This window comes from Prionailurus viverrinus, chromosome X (genome assembly GCF_022837055.1).
Source record: "Prionailurus viverrinus isolate Anna chromosome X, UM_Priviv_1.0, whole genome shotgun sequence".
Lineage (NCBI taxonomy): Eukaryota > Metazoa > Chordata > Mammalia > Carnivora > Felidae > Prionailurus > Prionailurus viverrinus.
In genome coordinates this window covers 24,869,220-24,892,256 of record NC_062579.1, presented here as the reverse complement: position 1 = coordinate 24,892,256, position 23,037 = coordinate 24,869,220, and the positions used below count along the sequence as shown (strand labels likewise).

The following is a 23,037-nucleotide window of genomic DNA, read 5'->3' as shown; positions in this document are numbered from 1 at the left end:
AGTGAGTGTGGTCAAAGAAACCTCTAGAATTTAGTCTACACTACTCAAGCCTTATTTTCATGGACTCAGTAAATTTCTGTTACATTTTAGGCGGTTACGTTGGATGCCAAATTGACTTCTGATGACCCTTACCTAATATTCAATAAAAATTGGAGTCTATTAGAAACTTTATTTTAAGTTTTCATCCTAAATATTCTTCTAATTCAAGAGCTCTGAAAACACAGGTTTTGCATTATTCTACCCTGGCTTCATGGCTAATGATGAATATACTTGATGAGGAATACTTCACTTTAAGTGGCAGTTCTGAAGTACTTGCATGGAAGGTGGTGCACAATTAAAATTATTCTAACAGTCTGTTATGCACTGTACACAAGTAATAAAATTAATGGATGCACTTGAAGTAATGATCCATTTCCTCTGGGTGCAATATATTTATTCATGGACTATTTCAGGGGTTGTTTAGAATATGAGATGTGAATGGATTATGATCCATTATCCCTGAGATTCTAATGTGCTACTAAAAAATGGATTCCATAAGTATTGTTCATAATGCCTGGTGAGTTAGTGTTTGTATTCTTAAGTAGCTAACAAAAATTTAGAAAAACAGATGGTCAAATGATTGATGCTTAAAACTTTTCAGATATTTACACCTAAAAACTGTCATAAAACTGTAAATTTTCAGTTGAGTTAAGGAGCCTGTAATTCTTTGAAATACACATAAAGCAGTTATATAGAATAGTATAATTATTCATATGCAAGTATTCGCTTGAAAAAACAGTATCCTTGTTTATTCTACACAAATTTTAAGGAACTTTCTCATAATAGATAGCTGATTAATTCATGAAGTTGAAATAATGGGTTTTATAGTTTTAGTTACAGAGAGATACATGAAGTGATGTGCCATGTGACCGTGCTTTTGATCCTTCTCCCAAGTAGTTTAAAGCAAACTGGAGGCAAAAGAGACCATGTGCATGTTTGTGTTTGGTTTTTTGTGTCTGTGGGTATCACTTGATATTCATATTCATATTCATATGAAGTAAGCTATTGTTTAGTATTGTGTGAGTTCACAAGTACACTGTATTTGTTCCTTACCTAGTCTAAGCTGAGTTTAGAGTTTAGAAGGACAGATTACATTCTTGTTGAGCAGGAAGTATATTCACACATGAATTAATACAACATTTACATGCAAATCCTTCATGATATATCTTATTCTCTGTGATCAGCATCATATCTTTGCCAGTGACATGTAGGAATTTCTGGGTTGTTTTTTGTTTTCATTTTTGGTATGGTTGCCCCTTAGAACATGAATTGAAAGTGATTATAGATATATGACCAAATGTGCCAAGCTTTGCTAATAAACTCAGGAATTTATCACTGGTTCATATGATTTCTTTGAAAAGTTTCGACATATATTTTTATATCCCATATTAGTGTCATATAAACTTAGCACTAACTTTTTAAAATATTAGTCATTAATTTTTTTATAAATGACCCCTTTGCAGTCATTAAAAAGACCCCCACCGGGGCAATAAAAAGTCGGTTGGGTGTTAGACTTCTGCTGAGATCATGATCTCACAGTTCGTGTGTTCGAGCACCACATCAGGCTCTGTGCCGACAGCTCAGAGCCTAGAGCCTGCTTCGGATTCTTTGTCTCCCTTTCCCATCTCATGCTCTCTCTCTCCCTTTGTCTCAAAAATCAACATATAAACATTAAAAAAAAAAGACCCCCCCCATCACCAATGTCAACATTTGAAAGATATGATTTCTTTTTTTTAAATTTTATTTAATTAATTAATTTATTTACTTTTTGAGAGAGAGAGAGAGAGAGAGAGAGAGGAAGAGGGAAAGAGAGAATCCCAAGCAGGCTCCATGATCATTGCGGAACCCGATGTGCAGCTCAGTCTCACGACTATGCGATTGTGACCTCAGCTAAAATCAAGAGTTGGATGCTAAACTGACTGAGCCACCCAGATGCCCCAGGATATTTTTTCTTTTTACTGTTGTTAGCTACATGGTATTTTCTATAATTTTTACCAATATTTATCGGTTGCCTGGCATCTGTCAGACTTTGTGTAACTTCACACACGTTAACTCAGAACCCTCATAGGTATCCTATGAGGTCAGTTCTCTTTTAGCCTCATTTCATAGATGAGAAAAATGAGATCCAATGAGACCAAATAATTGAACCTAGTTTACTCATTTAGTAAAAGGATTCAAATTTGAACTTGGTTCTGCCTAATATCAGAGTTATTATTGTGAATTTCTAGAACTTTGTTTACCTTCACCATTTATCCTAATAGGGAGAGCCTTCTGTCACCTATCATTGTATTTTAATTTACCTTTATTCAATTATAAAAAGCAGTATGTTAATGAGTAAGGAACTATAGATTTCATAATGGATTTGTACAAAATTTGCTGTTTCATTTATTTTCATTCCTTTTACAGTGATGTTTACCATCTGGATATTTTTTTGGCATGACATATTGAGCCGATAGTTTTGGGTGATGATCAACAAGGACACATTAAATTCTATCCCTAGATTTTAATATATACCACAGGACCTATGGGTAATTCATTACAGTTAGGTTTATATTTTTCTGATTAACTTAACATCTATTACTCATATTGAAAATTAACTTAATTTTTTCATTTGAGAAGGAGTTTTCATATGATTGACCTCTCTCAGGGACAATGAGATATTTCTCTGTGTATTTCCTTGTAATTTAGACCATGTAGCATCAGTTCATCAGTACCTTTAGCATGTCTTACCTGCCTATCTTGGAATTGGACCACCCTGGTGGTCTTCTCAGTGCTTACTCAGCTTTACCATATGCTGAAATCATTTCCTCTAAACATCATTTATTATATACATTGCATATTTTTGAATCATTATCTAACATAATATAAAATTTCTCCCCTGTATATTTTTAAATAATTCTCTTTCATTTTCCAACAATAATGTTAGCATTTTATCATATTATTTTTTTATCTGAGTTGCCTAGATGACCACAGTTTTGGATTCTTCACTGACATTTTGTAACAAACATGATTATTTTTTTAATTTTTCTTAATTATTTATTTACTTTTGAGAGAGAGACAGTGTGTGAGCAGGGGAATGGCGGAGAGAGAGGGAGACACAGAATCCGAAGCGGGCTCCAGGCTCCAAGCTGTCAGCACAGAGCCTGACGCAGGGTTCGAACTCACAAACCATGAGATCATGATCTGAGCTGAAGTTGGATGTTCAACTGACTGAGCCACCCAGGCGCCCCAACAAACATGGTTATTTTATAACTACAGTTACTTCATGGCATCCCTAAAGCATATTTTGGTATAATTCTTGGTTACTGCTCAAAACCAAATTTTCACAAACAGTGTATCACACAAAACATCCAGATTTCTCAACAAGGCCACTTGCTTCCTTAACTATTAGGAGAGTATTAGAAGAATATTTAGCTTGTAGAAACCTTTTATAGTTGTATATATGGGGATATGCATATTTTATCTTTTTACACTTTATCTTAAAGTTATTTTTCTTACAAAATCTATCATCCAAAGAAGGAAGAAAAGATTGTTGCCAATAATATTTGCAAAGTTTGTGTTCTCCAGTGTCTTATCAAAAGTGAGGTTTCAAATGCATTGAGAGATGTGGTTTGGTGTGTGTGTGTGTGTGTGTGTGTGTGTGTGCGCGCGCATGTGAGTGAGTGTGTAAGAACACCTAAATTTTGTCAGTTAACTATGGAGAGTGATTTTTTGTAACATAGCATTACATGATGTTGCTACTCTTTCATGATATGTATAGGATAATATATACTTGGATTGATATTAGTCATCACATATCACATTATGACAAAACTTACATAAGATAGTATATATTGGGGTATCTGGGTGGCTCAGTCCGTTAAACATCTGACTCTTGATTTCAGCTCAGGTTGTGATCATACACTTTGTGGGATTGAGCCCTGTGTTGGGCTCTGTACTTACAGTGTGGAGCCTGCTTGGTATTCTCTCGCTCCCTCTCTCTCTCTGCCCCTATTCTGCTCACACACTCTCTTTCTCTTAAAATAAATAAATAAAACATTAAGAAATGATAGTATATATTAAAACACAGTGAATTCCTAACACATAGTAGAGTGATAATGATGTTTTTATGTTTCCCGTTTGACTTGGATAGATTTTTTTCTGCTTTAGTTTTGCTATAGATGATTTTAAAATTTTCAGATCACCTTTCATATTTGTAAATTATATATAAGTAATAGTATTTTTTCATATTAGATTTTTTTAGTGGTTGTTTCAATTTTTTGGACCCATGGAAAATCTGCTTATTTCTAGCTTTTATAGAAGAATCAGAGAATTACTGCTTTTTGATGAATTTTCTTTTTTTTTTTTTGGTTGAAAATCCAAGTAACATTTTGGCTAATACCCAAACCATTTAAAAAATACAAATGTTAGTGTTTCACTGTACATTTTAATAGCATACATGGTATTTAACAATTATTTGGAATCCTCCAAAACATTTTTTTGTCCATGATCATCCTTCCAGCCACCTTCAGAGCTTTGACCATTTTTGTTTTTATTTAAATATATTTTACTTCTCTACATCTTATGTGTCCTTATTTATTACTTTATTACATTCATACTCTTGATAAGATGCATCTCTAATAAGTTACAATCAGTAATCAGAAATCATTGGTACTTGTGTTTCTTGATCAGTAAATAAATGATTTATTTGAAATCCTTAATATGATGAATACTTTAAAACTTGAGACACATTGGTTTTCAGATAATGTCTTACAGTCTGGGGCTTCAGTGGATATATTTTAAAAATCTTCTTTCTAGAGGGTGTTAATGCTGACAGCATCAAACAAGCCTCAGAACAACTGAACAGCCGGTGGATAGAGTTCTGCCAATTGCTAAGTGAGAGACTTAACTGGCTGGAGTATCAGAACAACATCATCGCTTTCTATAATCAGCTACAACAATTGGAGCAGATGACAACTACTGCTGAAAACTGGTTGAAAACCCAACCTACCACCACATCAGAGCCAACAGCAATCAAAAGCCAGTTGAAAATTTGTAAGGTAAGATTCTTTCCTCCTATTTGGATCATGATCAATAGGAATTTCTTGGCAGTTTCCAGAAGAAGAGTAAATTATTTAGTAAAAAACTTACCCATTGAAGGATTTAAACACAATAAGGATAAAAATATAAGTGAGGAAAATGAGTTTAAATAGATAATGCATGATGTCTCGATCCTAAAAAAAATGTATTTAGAGTACTCACACATGGCTAATTGATTTTGTCAGTTTGCAGAATGGTGAGGCAGTTTTGGAGTATGGAAGCAACACATATCCTAGGAGAAATGGCCAATAACTGGGAGATCTTTTTTATGGCAACTCATGTGCTAAAAGCAAAACTCATTCATATGTTGAAAAAGTGGAATCCACACAAACACAAAAAGTTGATATATAATTGGATGTATAGGGAAATTCTTTAAAACTGACAGTTCTCTCAAATTAGGATAATCTGAGGAAGGTTTCTTTACCAACATACTTAACCATGGTGCTTGGAGTATAGAGGAACCATAAAGGATAGTACAGTAACCTGGCGTCAGAGTTGTAACCATTCTCAGGACAGAAATGATTTAGAGAAGTTACAGAAACCTAGAAGGAAGGAGTTGGACACCTATTGTAAAAACAGCCTTAAGAGCCAGCCCAAGTGCCATGCCAGGAATGGAGCCAGAACAAAAAACATGTTACTTCACTGTCCTCCGTGACTCCATAATCTTAATCCAGACAGGGCTCCACACTGGCTAAACTTAATCAGAAGGCAGATTACAAAGAGCTGTAGTCTATAATTGTCTTTCCTCTGAGTCCTAGAAGTGGACAATGGATCTGGAGGCCAAACAACGTATAACTGGCACCAAAGAACTGGAGAAAAAGATGAAACGAATATGTCGGCTAATGTTAGGAAACCAGAGTTATACAGTAATGAAAATAACTTGAACTTTTTTCCCGTGGTTATTATGATCTGAGTAATTTTCTTGGGATATGGGATAGATCAAAAGGTTTCTAGAATGAATCTTGATGATAGACTGAGATGGCCAGGTTTAATATAAGAAGTAGTGAATGAGGATCAATTTGCATACTTTGAAAAGGATGGTTTAAATAATGGAAAACTGGAAATGGAGAGCTGACAGGGTTTGTTTGGAGGTGTTGTTGAACCCAGGAAGTGACAGGAAATTCAGAGCTAGTATGAAGTAAAAACAGTTGAAGGACTTGATGATTCTTCTTCATATATCGGACCTACAACTTTACTAGGAAATTATTAAACTCGGGAAATACATTTTTAGATAAAGAATATAGGACAGAAAGACATTTAGCTTTTTTATGCAAATGAGTAAATCTAGGGAATTTTTATACTTAAACACATTTTGCTGTTAATAGAAATCATGAATCTTTACAGTGGAATATTCCACCTACATTATTTCTTGCAATAAAATCTGATGCTATTACCTTAACCTGTTTCTTGAGATTCAGATACAAAAAAATAACCATAAAATGTACAATGAACTGGAAGAGGGCTATTCTGAATGCTGGGCATAGATGGGTGAGGGGTGGAGAAAAGATGAAAGATGAAGGCTAAAAGACAGGCTTAGAGGAGACAAGCAAGGACTCTAAGGGCCTGCTAGGACCTTGGTCTTTATCCAAGGAGCAAATTGAGATCATTGGTGGTTACAAATCTTAAATATTGTCTCCAGGTTAAGGAAGTCATCCTAAGTGAAATTATTTCTTTTTTCTGCATTCATCCACAAGGTTCCAAACTCCTTCTCTATGCACCTTTGGTTTCTCTTAATTTGATGAATCACCTTAGGTAAAATATTGAGCAGGATAAGCTCAATGTCATTCACACAACAGTTAAAATTATACTATTTGGCTGTGATTAATGGTAGTTGAATAAATGATTCTATCTTGTTTGCCAGTGCATTCTGTTACTTGGAGATGTTTTCTAAGATCAGACTGAAGTACTAGCTCCAAATATAATGCTTACAAGAACTGGTTCTTAATTTGTTGGGGGTTAGAGAGCCCTTTGGGAATTGCAAAACATCCATGGACCCTTTCCCAAGAAAAATAAAAAAGTTTTTCCATCAGATAAACACAAAATTTTAAAGGATAAGCAGACTCAGGGAAGATGTCTTACTCAGGAGGACTCACCAGATTAAGGCCCTTTTTATGAGAATAATAAGTAATTGTTAACATCTTTTAAATGTTAAATATTTCAGGTCAAAATGATCTCTCCTATGATTTACTCTGAGAACTTTAAGGTCTCAACTGAACAGTTGCCCAAATGTTTTATTAGTTTCAAAGTTCCTTTGTTTTTCAGAACACACTTTACTATACTGTAGGCTCCTTCGATAGCCCCCTAAACAGGAAGAATGAAGGCCCTCCATCTGGCCAAATGTAAATCAGGTTCTTAAATGTTTCACAGCAGATGCCAATGCTGCCATTTGTAAGCCAAGTGTACAAAGTGCATGCCTTCAGTTCTATAATCAAAAACACAGAGTATTACCCTTTATCTCTTGTCCTATTCATCCATGGATATGATATGTGCCTGCCTTCTAGCCCTTGATTGAGAGGGTTTATACTGGAATGGAAGAGATGAGTCCCCTCCCCATTTACATAAATGGCTTTCATCTTCACCTACCAAAAGAATTTGATTGTCAGAGATTAACCTACCTGAATCAACTCTTACTGTTAAAACCACGTGACAATATTCCTTTGAAAGTTATCTTTGTATCTTCTAAAAATCAGAACAAGTGACAGCGCCCATTAGAGAGTCTTGCAACTATGAAAGGATCTTTGTGATAAATTTATCTTACTCAATCCTAATAAAAAAGTTACTTTCTCCAAAACAACGTGAATGCCTCCAAAAAATAACTTTTTCTTTTTTTTTCCTTTTCATTTTGACTTCCAGGAAGCTCAGATTTATATTTAGTTCATAATTACTGTAATTCTTTTTATTTTCCCCTCCTTCTAATTGTCTTGTGATCAAAATTTCAAATTTTAATTGTCGTGTTTCTTACATTTTAAATGGTACGCAATCCTGAAGTACTTTTTTCTAAAGGTAGCATAGGTGAGAATTATAAGTAAGCAACCATGGTAATAATACTTAAATAAAGAACATTTAGAAATTCTGTTTGAATTCAGATTATATATATATACACACATATATATATACACACATATGCATATATACACATATACACACATATACATATATACATATATACACACATATACGTATATACATATATATATCAAAATTCATTGTGTTTTACAATGACATCATATCTGAATTTGGACTGGCCACATTTCAGGTGTTCAGTAGCCACATATAACTAGTGGCTACTGTATTACACAGCACAGTGGTGTGTCCATGTGACTTTATCACACAAACGGGGGGTACTCTTTGAGAGTGAAAGGGGGTATTAACAATTATGGCAGGATGGGGTGCCTGGGTGGCTCGGTCGGTTAAGTGGCCGACTTCGGCTCAGGTCATGATCTCACGGTTTGTGAGCTCGAGCCCTGCGTCGGGCTCTGTGCTGACAGCTCAGAGCCTGGAGCCTGCTTCACATTCTGTGCCTCTCCCTGTCTCTGTCCTCCCTTGCTTCTGCCCTGTCTCTCTCTCTTTCTCAAAAATAAATAAATATGAAAATCAAAAAAGCAATTATGCCAGGACAAGAAAAGAAAAGCAGAGCAAACTCTCACCCTAATTGAAACAATGGTCATTGCCTGTTCAGTCAGGAGAAGTAATGAGACCAAATAAGAGATCATTTCAGGCATAAATATTTGTGTGTTTATATAAGTATTACATAGATTATAGAATCTAGGTGATAGCAGTATATAAAGATATATTTGTAATTTAATGTAGTAGGTATGTATGTAGATATGTCTAATTTATAGTCTTCACAAGTGAATTTAAAGAAAACTGTTCGTTAAACACGCTTAGAATTTGAAGCAAAGGGACATAATTTTGAGATAAGAGGGGTGCAGAGGACATTCACGCCTGATTTATTGAAAGGATATAAGGTCATTCATAGTACTTTTCAAGTATATATTCATGCCTATTAATGCTGTAAATGATGTCCTTTTGAAATTTAAAGACAGTTATATACGATGCTATCTATGGAATGAAGAGCCAAGGTATTCTTAAATTGATGCCCTGAGCTAGAGACTTGCCTAAACTGTCATGGATACTTCTTATCAATTTTTTGATAAGGGCATTAAGCTAAGCTTGCATCGCTGCCTTTTAACACCTTTCTTTGCACAAATGTAATCTATGCAAAGTAAAAGTTGTATTTATTTTAATGCTCTATATTATGGTACAGGATGAAGTCAACCGGCTTTCAGTTCTTCAGCCTCAAATCGAGCGATTAAAAATTCAAAGCATAGCCCTGAAAGAGAAAGGACAAGGGCCAATGTTCCTGGATGCAGACTTTGTGGCCTTTACAAATCATTTTAACCAAGTCTTTGCTGATGTGCAGGCCAGAGAAAAAGAGCTACAGACAAGTAAGTAAAAATACTTGAAATGGCTAACTTGGTATTTCCCTAATTTGGTACTTGTTGGAAAAAGAGAAGGTGCTGATGTGAAAGAATAATTTCTGTCAAAGGAATGCATCGTCCCTACAGTCTGTAGTAACAGGTAATAAGATACTGTTGTTGGAAAACATATGTGTTATATTTCCATTTCTCCCCCTCACCTACCATAATAATTTCATGACTTCGAGGAACAAATAAAATATATGTTTTATATAGGCATTAATATCTCCTTGGTGGGTTGCAAATTTTACAGTCAAATATTTTGAACAGTGGAGGAAATAAAAGAACAGTTGGAGCCCTCTTGGTGGCTTTTCATTATATCCCGTTTGCTTTGTACGAGGATATTTAGCTAGGCATCTTACTAATACTTCTATCCAGTTTATATGCAGACTATTATAGCCGTAACAAGCATGTAGCAACTGAAATTCTGCCAAGAACAAATTATTCTTAGGGCTGCATTTTACTATTAAAACTATGTAACTATGCGGTTTCCTCATTTTCTCATTTAATAGTAAGATACAACCTCAGAGTGGAGAAGTTACACGGATTCCTACCATTTGACTAGCACAGTTTTCAAGATGTCTCTTTTGATTCTCATCAATTTCCTCTAATGCTATTAATACATAATATCTGGTCCAAAATAGCCCTACTAATCAGCTTAATTCTTAAGACAAAAATTCCTTTGGCAGACTGGTTTATGAACACTGCCAAGCATTAGTAAATGAGTTTTTCGTTCACCATACGCATACATGCCTGTGTACATAATGTGCATACAGAAGATTATAGAGTAAAATTGGATTTTAAGGCATTAAGATAAAAATATTTTGAAAAATGTCTTCACCAAATTTGTTACGAGAGGCGCAGAACATGTATTTGTTTTCTACTAAAACTTTAATTAGTTGGAAAACATATTTTTTGACTACTTTTCTTTGCCAGTATCCAAAGAATTTACCACATGGTAACATTTCTAAAATCAATGTCGTGATACACGTAAAGCTTTCCCTATTTTCCTGGTTTTTTAATTTTTATTTCTTGGTGAGGTCATGGAATGAACTGAATAAAGCCAATGATAGATGCATATGCTTTTTTGTTTTGTTTTGTTCTTTTCCTTTAAAGTCATTTGGCTGAGGGATTTGTTTTCCTAGTAGGGCATCAGTTAATGCAACTTTACAGTGACGTCAGCTCCCTCTAGTGGATTTCAGTATACTTGTTGCTGGGTATCTATAAATCAAAAGGGGAAAGAAAAGATTATGACTGTCCTAAATTTTCAAACAGTGACCTATTTAACAATAACGCATCTTTCTTGTCATAAAATCTGCAAGTCTCCCTTAAAATCAAATACAGATTAATGGCTATACTGTGACTGCTGGGCAAAAGAGCTTATTCAGCAGGAAATTATTTTAATTTACCCGTACCCTCTTAATTATGTTAAAGCTCCACATTTTTTCTGTTCATTTTAAAAATGTTCAGAATATTAATGTTTGTTGATACCTGAGATTCAACTATGATATTCCAATATAAGTATGGAATAATACTTACTCTCTATCCATAGAACCATCAATCTATACAGCTGTATTATCATGTCTTCTCTTTTATCTTTCATAATATGATGATCGTTTATAAAACGGCCAAAAATTTTCACTCCATTTATTTATAAATAAAATGCCCTCCCTTACACTTTATTTACCGAAACATCTCTGCCAATTTTAGCCACTCTTTTGGAAAGTTTGTCATGATAATTAATAATTACTAACTAAATAGGGATTATATATATGAATTATAAATTATATAAATTATAAATTATAAGTATATAAAAATATATATAAAGTTTATGTTATATATGTATTCTATATATAAATAACACGTAATCATATATAATTATATTCAATTATAATTGAATTATATATCTTATTTTTGCATGTATAAATTATAAATGTATATATATAACTTTACTGTGTATTAATATATAATATTATATACCTTTATGTAAATGGTAAGTAAAAAGTTCACCATTTCAAGTCATATTATAGTTCAGTTGTTAGTTAATAATTATTTCCAAAGAATTATATGTATGTATATGTATGTTTCACCCCCAAACTGGCGCGGGGGAGAAAACCTGATTTCTTGTATTACTCCATAGTACTTTGAGCACGTTAACTATTCAGCAAATAAGAACTACCACAAGGGGTGGGAATCCATTCAGACTTTCATCTCTTCTTTCATTTTTTTTTTTCTTTACTAGTGTTCTCACAATGAAACTAAAACTTGACTTCTTAAATGTACTTTGAGTGGTGAGGAAAATTGGTCTAAGTAATTGTTGCTGGGTAACTGGAAACACTATATGAAAAGATATATTCATAGTAATTTTCAGTCTACAAATACCTTTCATATAAATTAGCTTTCTTAGTCCTCACAGAGCAACCCTTTGAGAATATTTTATTATCCGTATGTCACAGGTGACCTAATAGATCTTGAATAACGGAGAGGATGGATAGTTGATGGGCACAAGTACACCTGGATGTTCATGGCACGATTATTCATGATAACGAAAAAGGGGAAGCAGCTCAAGTGCCCATCAACTCATGAGCAAAGAAAGAAAATGGGCCTCTCCATACAATGAAATGTTAATAATAAGATGTAATGAAGCACTGATACTTGGTAGAGCATAGGTGAACCTTAAAAACATACTGAAGAAACAAGCCAGCTAGAAGAGGCCATATATATATAATCTATGATATATAACATATAATATGTATAATTATATATTCTATGATTGTATTTGTAGGAAAGGTCCCTAACTGACACACCCGAAGATACAGAGGGTAGATTAATGATGGCCTAGGGCTAGAAGGTTGAGAGAGTAAAATTGTCTCCCAAAACATTTGCTACAAACCCTTTCCAGAAACTGCAAACCAGAAAGAAGCATGCTCTAATCTAGATCGATATAAGAAAATAGCACATGGCTTGTTATAGTCGTCTCTTATTTTAACAAGAAAGATTTTAAATGTACTTTCTACATGTAAGTATGAAAACAGTTTGTAATAGAGTTTGAATTTATTTCAATTGTGAACTATAATCATGTCAGGCAAGTAATTATTAGTTTGTTTAGTTTTGCAGAAAATGGAGAAAGCGACTACGCTAGCTATGACAAAACAAGTGTTTTTGTTTTTGTTTTTGTTTTCGTTTTGCCTTAAACTTCACAAGAATTTTCTTCTCTTCTGTAACCATAGATTTCTAGCACAATATTGTCTTTTTGTTTTGTTTAAAAACATGGTAATCACATGTAACGGGAGATCTACACTCTTCACAAATTTGTAAGCACAAAGGCTAGTGACTATAGGCAGGCACAGTGTTGTTACACAGTTCCTAGAAATTAACTCTTGAATGACTAAAATTTTATACCTGACAAACAGTAACTCCATAATTCCCCTTCCCTCTAGCCCTGGGCAACTGCCATGCTATTCTATGCCTCTAGGAGTTGGACTATATCACATATCTCATATAAGTGGAATCATGTGGTGTTTGTCTTCCTCTGACTGGTTTCTTTCATTTAGCATAATGTATTCTAAGTTCTTCCCTTTTGTCACATATAGCAGGAGTTTCTTATGGTTTCAGGGTGAATAATATTCTGTCGTATGTATACCACTTTTCCTTGATCCATTTACCCATCAGTGGACATTTAGTTTCTTTCCATATCTTGGCTGTTGTGAATAATGCTGCAGTGAACATTACACTATAGATATCTCTTCAGGAACCTGATTTCAGTTGTTTGGGATATGAACCCAGAAGTGGCAGTGCTGAATTGTACGGTAGTCCTATTTTTAATTTTCTTGAGAAACCTTTATACCGTTTCCTATAGCAGTTGCACCATTTCACATCTCCACAAATGGTGGAAGGTGCCAATTTTTCCACATTCCCAGACCTACTTGTTATTTTTTTTGTTTCTTTTTGATACTAGCCACCCGACAAGTGCAGGGTGATATGTCATTGTGGTTTTGATATGCATATTTATAATTAGTGTTGCTGAGCAGCTTTTCATATATTTGTTGTTCATTTGTACGTCGTCTTTGGAGAAATGTCTATTTGAATCCTTTGCCTGTTTTTTTTTGGGGGGGGGTCTGGTTATTTTTTCCTTTTGAGTTGTAGGAGTTTATTATACATTTTAGATATTAACCTCTTATCAGTTACATGGTTTGCAGATATTTTCTACCATTCTGTAGGTTGCTGTTTTATCCTGTTAATTGTTTCTTTTGTTGTATAGAAGCTTTTTAGTTTCATGTAGTCCCATTTGTGTATTTTTACTTGTGTCACCTGTGCTTTTTAGGTCAAATCCAAGAAATCATTTTAAGACCAGTGTTATGAAGCTTTCCTTTTGTGTTTCATTCTACGAGTTTTGTGGTTGCAATTTTTTTATGTTCATTTATTTTTGAGAGAGAAAGACACACAGAGTGCAAGCGGGAAAGGGACAGAGGGACTGGGAGACACGGAATCTTAAACAGGTTCCAAGCTCCGAGCTGTCAGCACAGAGCCTGACACAGGGCTTGAACTTGGGAGTGGTGAGATCGTCGCCTGAGCCAAAGTCGGATGCCCAACCGACTGAGCCACCCAGGCGCCCCTGTGGTTGCCATGTTTCAGTTGAATCTTTAATGTATTTCAAGTTGATTTTTATATATATTGTAAGATAAGGGTCTAACTTTGTTCTTTTGCATGTGTATATCCAGTTTTCCTAGTACAATCCTATGAAGAGACCATCCTTTACTGTTCTTGGCACTTTGTCAGAGATCAGTTAACCACATGCGTGTGGGTTTATTTATGGGCTCTCTCTTTTATTCCTGACTATATGTCTGTCTTTATGCCAGTACCTCACTGTTTTAATAACTTTAGCTTTGTAATATGTTTTGAAATCAGAAAGTATGATGCTTCCAGCTTTTTCTTTCTCAAGATTGTTTTGGTTATTTGTGGTGTTTTATGGTTTCATATTAACTTTAGGTTTGTTTTTTATGCCACTTGGATTTTTATAGGGATTGCACTAATCTGGTAATTGTTTGGCACAACACTGTTTTGTGCACTCACTCACTAATTCAGTAAGTGTTGTTGAACACCTGCTGTGTGCCACAGAAGTATTGGGCACTAGGTATTTAGTGGAGAAAATCAAGAGCAAGGTTTATATCCTCTTGGAGCTTACAGAAATAAAGGGAATAAACAAGTTAATATGTAAATTATGTTATCACAGATTAACCTCACTTAGGCAACATTATTCTGGTAGAGGACAGTTTGACCTCAACCTGCGGCACGTGCAGGTACCAGCTGTGTGATGATCCGGAGGAAGGTACAGATGTGGCAAGGTGGAGAAGAAGTGCTTGACATGTCCAAGAGACAGAAAGGAGGGGCCAGGAGGACTGGAGACTAGCAAATTACAGGAAGGTGAGGGTAAAATGAGGGTTGAGTTCATGAAGGTCCGTCTAGACTTCTGTGTAAACTTGGTTTTTGTTTTTTTTTTTCTTTTTGAGAGAGACAGAGACAGTGTGAGGTGGGGAGGGGCAGAGAGGGAGAGAGAGAGAAAATGCCAAGCTGGCTTCACCTGTTACCGCACAGCCCGATGCAAGGCTCAAACCCATGAACCGAACCATGAGATCATGACTGGAGCTGAAACCAAGAGTTGGGTGCTTACCCAACTGAGCTACCCAGGCGCCCCTGGGTTTTCTTTTAAAACCTGTGGAAACTTCTTTTTTTTCTTTAATGCTTATTTATTTTTGAGAGAGACAGAGACAGAGTGTGAGCTGGATGGGGCAGAGAGAGAGGGAGACACAGAATCTGAAGCAGGCTCCAGGCTCCGAGCTGTCAGCACAGAGCCCAACGCGGGGCTCGAACTCACGAACTGTGAGATTATGACCTGAGCCAAAGTCAGACACTTAACCTACTGAGCCACCCAGGTGTGCCACCAGTTGAAACTTCTAAAAGAATTTCACTTGAGGGAATTCAGTAATCTGATTGATAATTTTGAAAGATCTAACTGGTATATTAGCCTCTAGCTGGTTTGTGAGAAATGAATAGAAGGATTTGAATGGAAGCAGCGAGACGGGAAATTGCACCTATCTAAACCTAACCTTAGACCAGAGTTGTGGTAGGGAACATAAAGAAAAGTGGAGGCAGCCTTAGAAGAGGTGGTGATCTGGGGAGGTGTGGTAAGGAACACTCTTATAAAATTATAGGGAGTAACTTGTGCCTCCTGTAGGGATAATAGAGGAAAATTTTAGGCCAGCCAGCAAAGAATGTTCTCAATGGCCATAATTTCAAACACTGTTGTTAGTCCCTGCTAAGATGTGGATCCAATGTTAAGATGCTGAGACAAGGAAGGGAAGCAAAAGTTGTCTTGACCTAACTTTTCTAGCTTGCAGGTCAGAAAATTTACCTAATATTATCTTATATCTAAGTAAGGAATTGTTTTATTCTAAGAAACACAGTCTATATGGCTTTGCTCTTTAACTCCATAAAAAATCAAGAAAAAAATTGGAAATGGCCTTTTTTGTTCTCTTCACTGATACCGTCAACTTCAAGCATAACAGACTTGCTTAGTAGTTAAGCTAGATCTGTGCTTCATCCCCTGAGGTATAAGAATCATTCCTTGACTGGGAGAATACTAGGAACGTATGCTAAATGCCAAGTAGAGCATAAAAAAAAAATATATGTATTTTAGGAAATTATTTAATAGAAGTTCTTAAGATAGGGCCTAGTTTTTGAAAATAATGTGGAAAGGGGGAAATGCAGCAAAAAAAAAACCCCAAAAACCTGCAAAACCTAATTTGTAATCAATAGTTGAGTGGTATAGTAGTTTATACTTAGATAAGCTTGGGTAGAAAATTGTGATTAAAAGTGGAGAAGGAATTAGTTATTCCAGCAGTGGATACTAGACAATGCTTATGAAAAAGACAGAGATTTCAGTTGATTGATTGGAGACCTGACTTTTCAAAAACTTTTTAAGGTGGCCTTAGATACAATTCTCATAAACCCGTCTATTTTGCTCCTATCAGTGTCCTGAGGGCCTTCGTGGGCCTGGAGCCTGAGTAGCAGAAGGAGGGGCAGAAGCATGATGCTAGATTGTGGCTGGAGGATTTTTGATGATGGGCATTTGGGCTGAGCAGTTGATTGAATTGTGACCACAAAGGTCCTTGAGTGAGTGTCAAGCTAAGGTGTTCGCTTTTGTGTCAGCATTGGAAATTCAAGTCTCCACATTCAGAATTTCTTCCTTGTCTCAGTCTCTGAGGGATAATTTCTAGTATGTTAATCATCCTGTACTGTGCATCCCCGCTTCTTTCTGGACATCTTCTGCCAGTGTTCACAGTGTAAAGAAATAATTGCTCTGTGCCATGGTTTGTCTCGTTTCATAACGTTTGGAGTTGCAGAAAAGGCTCTTTGTTGATTATACTGTTTGGTGCCATTGTAATTAACTGTGAGGGATGGGGGAAAGTTGGATAGCTTCAATATGAGCATTTCTCAAAAAAGATTTATCAAAGAAGTAGAAAGTGCTGTTAGTTAAGTTTCTACACATACACACACACACACACACACATCCTATATTAAGTCATCACTAATTTCTGCTTACAAATGATGAGAAATTCAAGTTAGAGTCAACTTCGTATTCATAGCAGATGTTTCAATGTTTTAAAATGCTGTCAGTATTGACAGACCACTAACATACATGTTCTCTTTCCTTCCCCAAATGAATGACTTCCTGCAGCTTGTACATAAGCTCATTCAGTAGAAATAGCATGTGAACCATATATGTAATTTTGAATTTTCTAATAACCATATTAAACAAGAAACAAGTGAAGGTAATTTTAACTGAATATTTTATCTCAACACATCCAAATAATATCATTTTAAGAATCAAAATTAATACTAACCGCCTTTCCCCTTTCCAGTGCTCAGTGGACCTGTGTAGCTAGTGGCTACCGCAGTGGATAACACATTTCTATATTCCTTCTCTCTACTCCATTTTTTTGTGTGAGAGTGAAGTACCTTTATTTTCCCTGAGTACTTTTGTTTTAATTTTGAAGAGAGATTGTTGTGATTTTTTTTAAGTACCATATATAACCTAGTGTTTTAAGATCTCAGTGTTATTATGATAGCTCTGTCTTACACTGGGGGATGAAGTCCGATTTTCAGATGATGTCCCTGTTTATCTTGCTCTTCAGTTAAAGTTTTTTACCCTTTGACATAGACTCATGTATTGCAGAAAAGAAAGCACTTAATTCCACACGTTTTTTTTTTTTGACGAAATAATCTCGCCTTGTCTCCTTTGTTCTCTCCTTGCTCTCCTTTCTTACCTTTTCTCTTCTCTGAAACCCCTTCCATTTTTAACTCAATTGACTATAACAGAAGGGATTTTTAAGTAAAAGATGTGGAAAACATTTTTTATACTCTTCTACAACAATTTTAGATGTAAATGCGACCATACGTTTTCATTGCCATCCTTCATATGGCTATACTAAGGGACTGGAGATTAATGGTTTTTTTTTTGTACCTTTCAAGATAAACAGTATTTCAGCATGGTAGCCCTTAACATTCACTTTCCCAATATTCACAACAGGTGCTTCTGAAACTATAATCCTTTATATTAACTTTAATTTTGTGGAATATGCTTCCCTAATCATGAAACATTAAGAATGTATCTATATTTTTTAAATGGCACTTTAGCAAAAGAATAGTAGAAACCATCATAAGAATATTTATTTTGAGATGAATGTCATATATTTATAAACAATATTGGGGAAATACTAAATCCTTAGGCCTTTTTTTTTTCTTTCAGGGATCTGGGCTGGACCAAAGGACATTAATAACACTCTTGTAATCCTTTAAGATAGTAGGTTTTTAAATATGTTTACTTTCTCATTACTGTCAGTCAAGAGAAAAGTATCAATTGAGTTATTAATCTCTCTTTCTACATAAAAAGAAGACAGTGAACTTCCCTAGATGGAACAGGACTAGGTCTACTTTTACTTTGGGGTCCCTAGGGCAGCATCCACAAATATCTCACTGACACATAGGTAGAACAGGTTGTACTGAGTTTGCCCTTGGGTGCAGCTGACCTTTGCACCAGATTTTTTTTTTCTTACTTTTAAATCTGAAACAGAATTAGGAATCCTTCACTAGTATTCTCAAGTAAGTCTGGCTTAAATGAGATAATTTGTGTGCATTATAATCAGTTTTCAGCTACTAGGTAAATCATGCTTGATAACAAATGCTTTTTTACATCTAGAAGGAAACTATATAAGTAAAGGTATCCTTGGCTTTAATTGTATGTTGTAAACAAAAAAGTTTTATCTCCAGTCCGCTCCTATCCACTAAGTGCTGGGTTCTTAAGCTCATCTATTCCCTTGCCTTTCCATTTAAGTATCTTAAGGTATTGCAAACCCTTGGAGTCCCAAGAAGATAAACCCATGGTGGGCAATTCTGCACCTGACAACAGTTTCCTCTTTGGCTCCTCCAGTATCAGGGACAAGAACAACATCTGTGGAGCTACACAGCCAGAAACCTCAGAATCGTCCTTGATATTCCTTGTCCCTCGTTCACTTCCTCTCCTGTTGCTCTTCATTCTCCCACCCCATGCATTTTTATCTCCCAAATCATTCTCACATCTAACTTTCTTTTCTTATTAATGGTCGTCATGTTCGTTCAAGCTACCAGGGTTTCTTGCCTGGACCACTAATTTGTCTTCACTTTATCCATTGTTGACAGTGAGAAATCTATTTGCTATGTTTCTGCCAGAAGGATTTATCTTTTTTAACAATTGTTCAATGTTCATTTCTTTATTTTTGAGAGAGAGAGAGAGAGCGAGCGAGAGAGAGAGAGCACTTGTGTACTTGTGGGGATCGGGGGCAGAAGGGAAAGAGAGAATCCCAAGCCCCAACAAGGGGCTCAGTCTCATGAACTATGACATCATGATCCTGAGCTGATATCCAGAGTTGGACGCTCGACCAACTGAGCCACCCAGATGCCCCCAGAAAGATTTTTCTTAAAGAAAATCTGTGTCACACCTTTACATATAATACATTCAATGATTGGCTTTTGGTCTTAGTTAAAAGGTACTTACAAGGCTCTGCTTAAAATGGGGGCTTTGCCTACTTCTAGTTACAGCTGCATTCATGCTTATTTTCTCTCTACGTCATATTGACCTTTCATTTCCTGAAAACCATCCCATATTCCCTACTTCAGAGCCCTGTGTATTTTCCCAGAAGCCCTAGCACAGCTCATTCTTATTCCTTCATATCTTTGCCCAAAAGTGAATTTTTATGAGCTCCCAGTGTAAATGTAATGTTCTTATTGTTTACTGTCACAGCACTTTTTGTCTCTTTTATAAAATTAATTACAATCTGATCAAAACTATATTAGAGTATTATCTGGCTGCATGAGTAAACTGTGAAGGCAGTGAATATAGGGACTCTGTTTTTTAAATTATTGTATCCCTAAAGGATATCACAAAGGCTGAAATGGACACTCAATAAATAGTTTAAGGAATTAATAAATGATACACAAATATTAAATATATACATATATATCTCTTATTCATATGTATGTGTACACAGAGAGAGGTAGAAGCTTTTTTTAATGCAGTGGTGGTCCTATTTCCATAGAAATATAAACATTCCTCATTAGGATATAATAAAAATTGTTACCTTATCTATTGTTCTGTTCCGAAGTGATACAGTTTTGAACATGATTTTGTTGTTTGTCAAAAGAATTCCAGGATGGGGCACCTGGGTGGCTCAGTCGGTTAAGCGGCCAACTTCAGCTCAGGTCATGATCTCGCGGTCCGTGAGTTTGAGCCCCGCGTCGGGCTCTGTGCTGACAGCTCAGCGCCTGGAGCCTGTTTCAGATTCTGTGTCTCCCTCTCTCTGACCCTCCCCCATTCATGCTCTGTCTCTCTCTGTCTCAAAAATAAATAAACGTTAAAAAAACAAAAGAATTCCAGGAGAAAACCAAAACGTGTGTGTACATTGTACATTTGTACATTTACAAATGAATTATACCAGAAAAAAATGCAATTAAAGAAAGTCTACCTATTGTCTAGAAACCATGAAGTGAGAAAGGAGACGAGGAATAAAGTCAGTTTAAGCTATGCAGTGTTAAGAAGGTTCCGTGGGTGGAATGAGAAGAATGTCTAAATTCTCCAGGTAAATTCTTTCTCCTCTTGTTCAGAATCTAGGCTTCACCAAATACTGGTTTTCTCCTGTGTTCCTGGCAAAGGCATTCTTTTTGTGTGTGTGCTCAAGGTTACACTTTCTAACCTGTAGTTACTCATCCAACACATACTGATTCCTTTTATAATACCATAGTGGTCATTGGGGATCAATCGCTGAGCTAAAATCACATGCTTCTTGCTGTCATTATACTTGAAAACTGGGAAAAATCACAGCCGTTAATCACAAAATCAAGCTGGCGTTTTTATAATTATAGCTTGAGATGAGTGCTTGACCTGGCCTAGGCCAGGTCTCTGAAACTAAAGGAGACTTACCCAAGCTGGGAAGGTAAGCAAAGATTTCCTAGAGAATGAAGTGCTTAACACAGAAGCCAGACGATCAGTAGGGATTAATAAGACTAGGGGTAGTAGGTGAAGGCCAGAATCGGAGAAGTTTTGTGTCCCTGGAGCACAGGGGGGTGAGGGTGATGAAAGGTGAGTCTGGAGACGTGAACGGTCTAGAGGGCCTTCTATGAACCATGGGTGAGAATTCTAGAAAAAAAGAAACAGTAACGATAAGTTTTATGCCATGATGTAACCTCATAAATCAGTTTTGCACTTTCAAAAACTGAACACAGAGCTGGATTTAAAGGAAGTGAAAACACACATGGAAAGGCTAGGGAGGATCTTAGACTGTGTGGGCTTTTGCTTGTGCTAGATAACTTACATGGGAGATACAGAGGTACTTCTTGATCATGTTACGAGTCCTCTGCTTTCTCTCAGAATAGAGTGGAAGTATGGCTTAGCTCTCATTGAGAAGACTTTTTGTCTTGCACCTGCATACAGATGAGAAGCAGTTTTACAGAAAAAACTCAACAATTCAGAGATGAACAGGGTTCACTTCATTATATAGAAGGAAGGTGAAGAAGGGAGAAGATAATCAGGACCTCCCTTAGAAAGAAGGCAGACTTGAGTGTGATAGCAGACCCATTGGGTAGCAATTACTACAGCTCTTCAGACACAAGTATTTCCTGAGTGATGAACCTACACATAGGAGCTAAGGTGGCTAGTTCAGGAGCTACGGAGTTGGTAGGTCCTCTTTGAATTCCAGCTCCTCCAATGCAATCTACCTGTGAAACACCCAGAGCATTTACTCAGTATCCAGATAGCAAAGGAGGAAATACAGTCAAACACTCTGAATCAGATATGGAATAAGATGTTCCATGCATGCACTAAAGAGGGTCTACATGTAGTGCTGGTCTGGATCTTTATTAGTTTCTCATGATTTTAAAGGGAACTGGAGATTTTATATAATGTGAATTGTTTATTGAATTATGCAAATTAATGCATACTTTGCCTCAATGCGTATTTTGTTTAAACAGAAAGAAAATGTATCAGGTCATGATTTTTCCCTAAGTTATAGCTAGAATTATATTGGTTAATAGAGTAAAAATTGATCAAATTTTTAATCATTTAGAATGTTTCAGTATGTATCTCTTTTCTAGATTTGAAAGATTTTTATTTTATGCTGGCCTGTGCTGCAAAGCATTGGGTTCTTTCAATTTATGGCTCACCGTATCTATCTATGTATCTGTATATCTGTGCATTTATGCATCTTTCTATCTATCATCTTCCTTCTTCCTTCCCTCCCTCAATCTGTACATAGGCGGATGCTTACTTACTGAGTTTGGGGCAACATGCAATATTACAACAACTACTTACAAATTAACTGTTTTACACTTCTACCATGGACATGTTACCTTATCACTTTTTTATAATCTGACAAATCTGAAAATTTTTATTTTCTCTCATTTAATGTAGGTACAATTTAACTATGTATACAATTATAGTTATGTAAAATGTGTATATATATATATATGTGTGTGTGTATGTGTGTATATATATACATATACACATGTGTGTATATACACACATACACACACACACTTATGGTTTAAGTGCATATACATACCCGTAAATTACACTTTCCTTAATATATTTTTCATTCCGTAATTTATACATAAATAGATACCAGGGAAAGTATGCTGTTGAGTGGTGGTTTTGACTTTGAAACCAGATAAACCTGGTTTAAAATCCTAAGCTCTACACTTACTAGGCTCTTGAGTGTGAGCAAATTAGTTGACCTTTTTTTGTAGCCTCAGTTTCCTCAACTGTAAATGAGACTAAAAACACATTTCTCACAGGTACGAATTAAGAATGATAGTAACAATGATAGTATTAGAGTTTCTGACACATACTAAG

General features: G+C 35.7%; 1 protein-coding gene across 13 annotated transcripts in view; it reads left to right on the top strand.

The window, feature by feature from the left end:
* DMD (dystrophin) overlaps positions 1-23,037 on the top strand; it is a 2,022,811-nt gene that overhangs the window by 692,019 nt on the left and 1,307,755 nt on the right. For all 13 annotated transcript variants that reach the window (XM_047843142.1, XM_047843144.1, XM_047843153.1 and 10 more), the window contains 2 exons: positions 4,837-5,078; positions 9,386-9,566. In XM_047843142.1, coding sequence (XP_047699098.1) covers positions 4,837-5,078; positions 9,386-9,566 — 423 coding nt within the window. The remainder of the gene's footprint in view (positions 1-4,836; positions 5,079-9,385; positions 9,567-23,037) is intronic.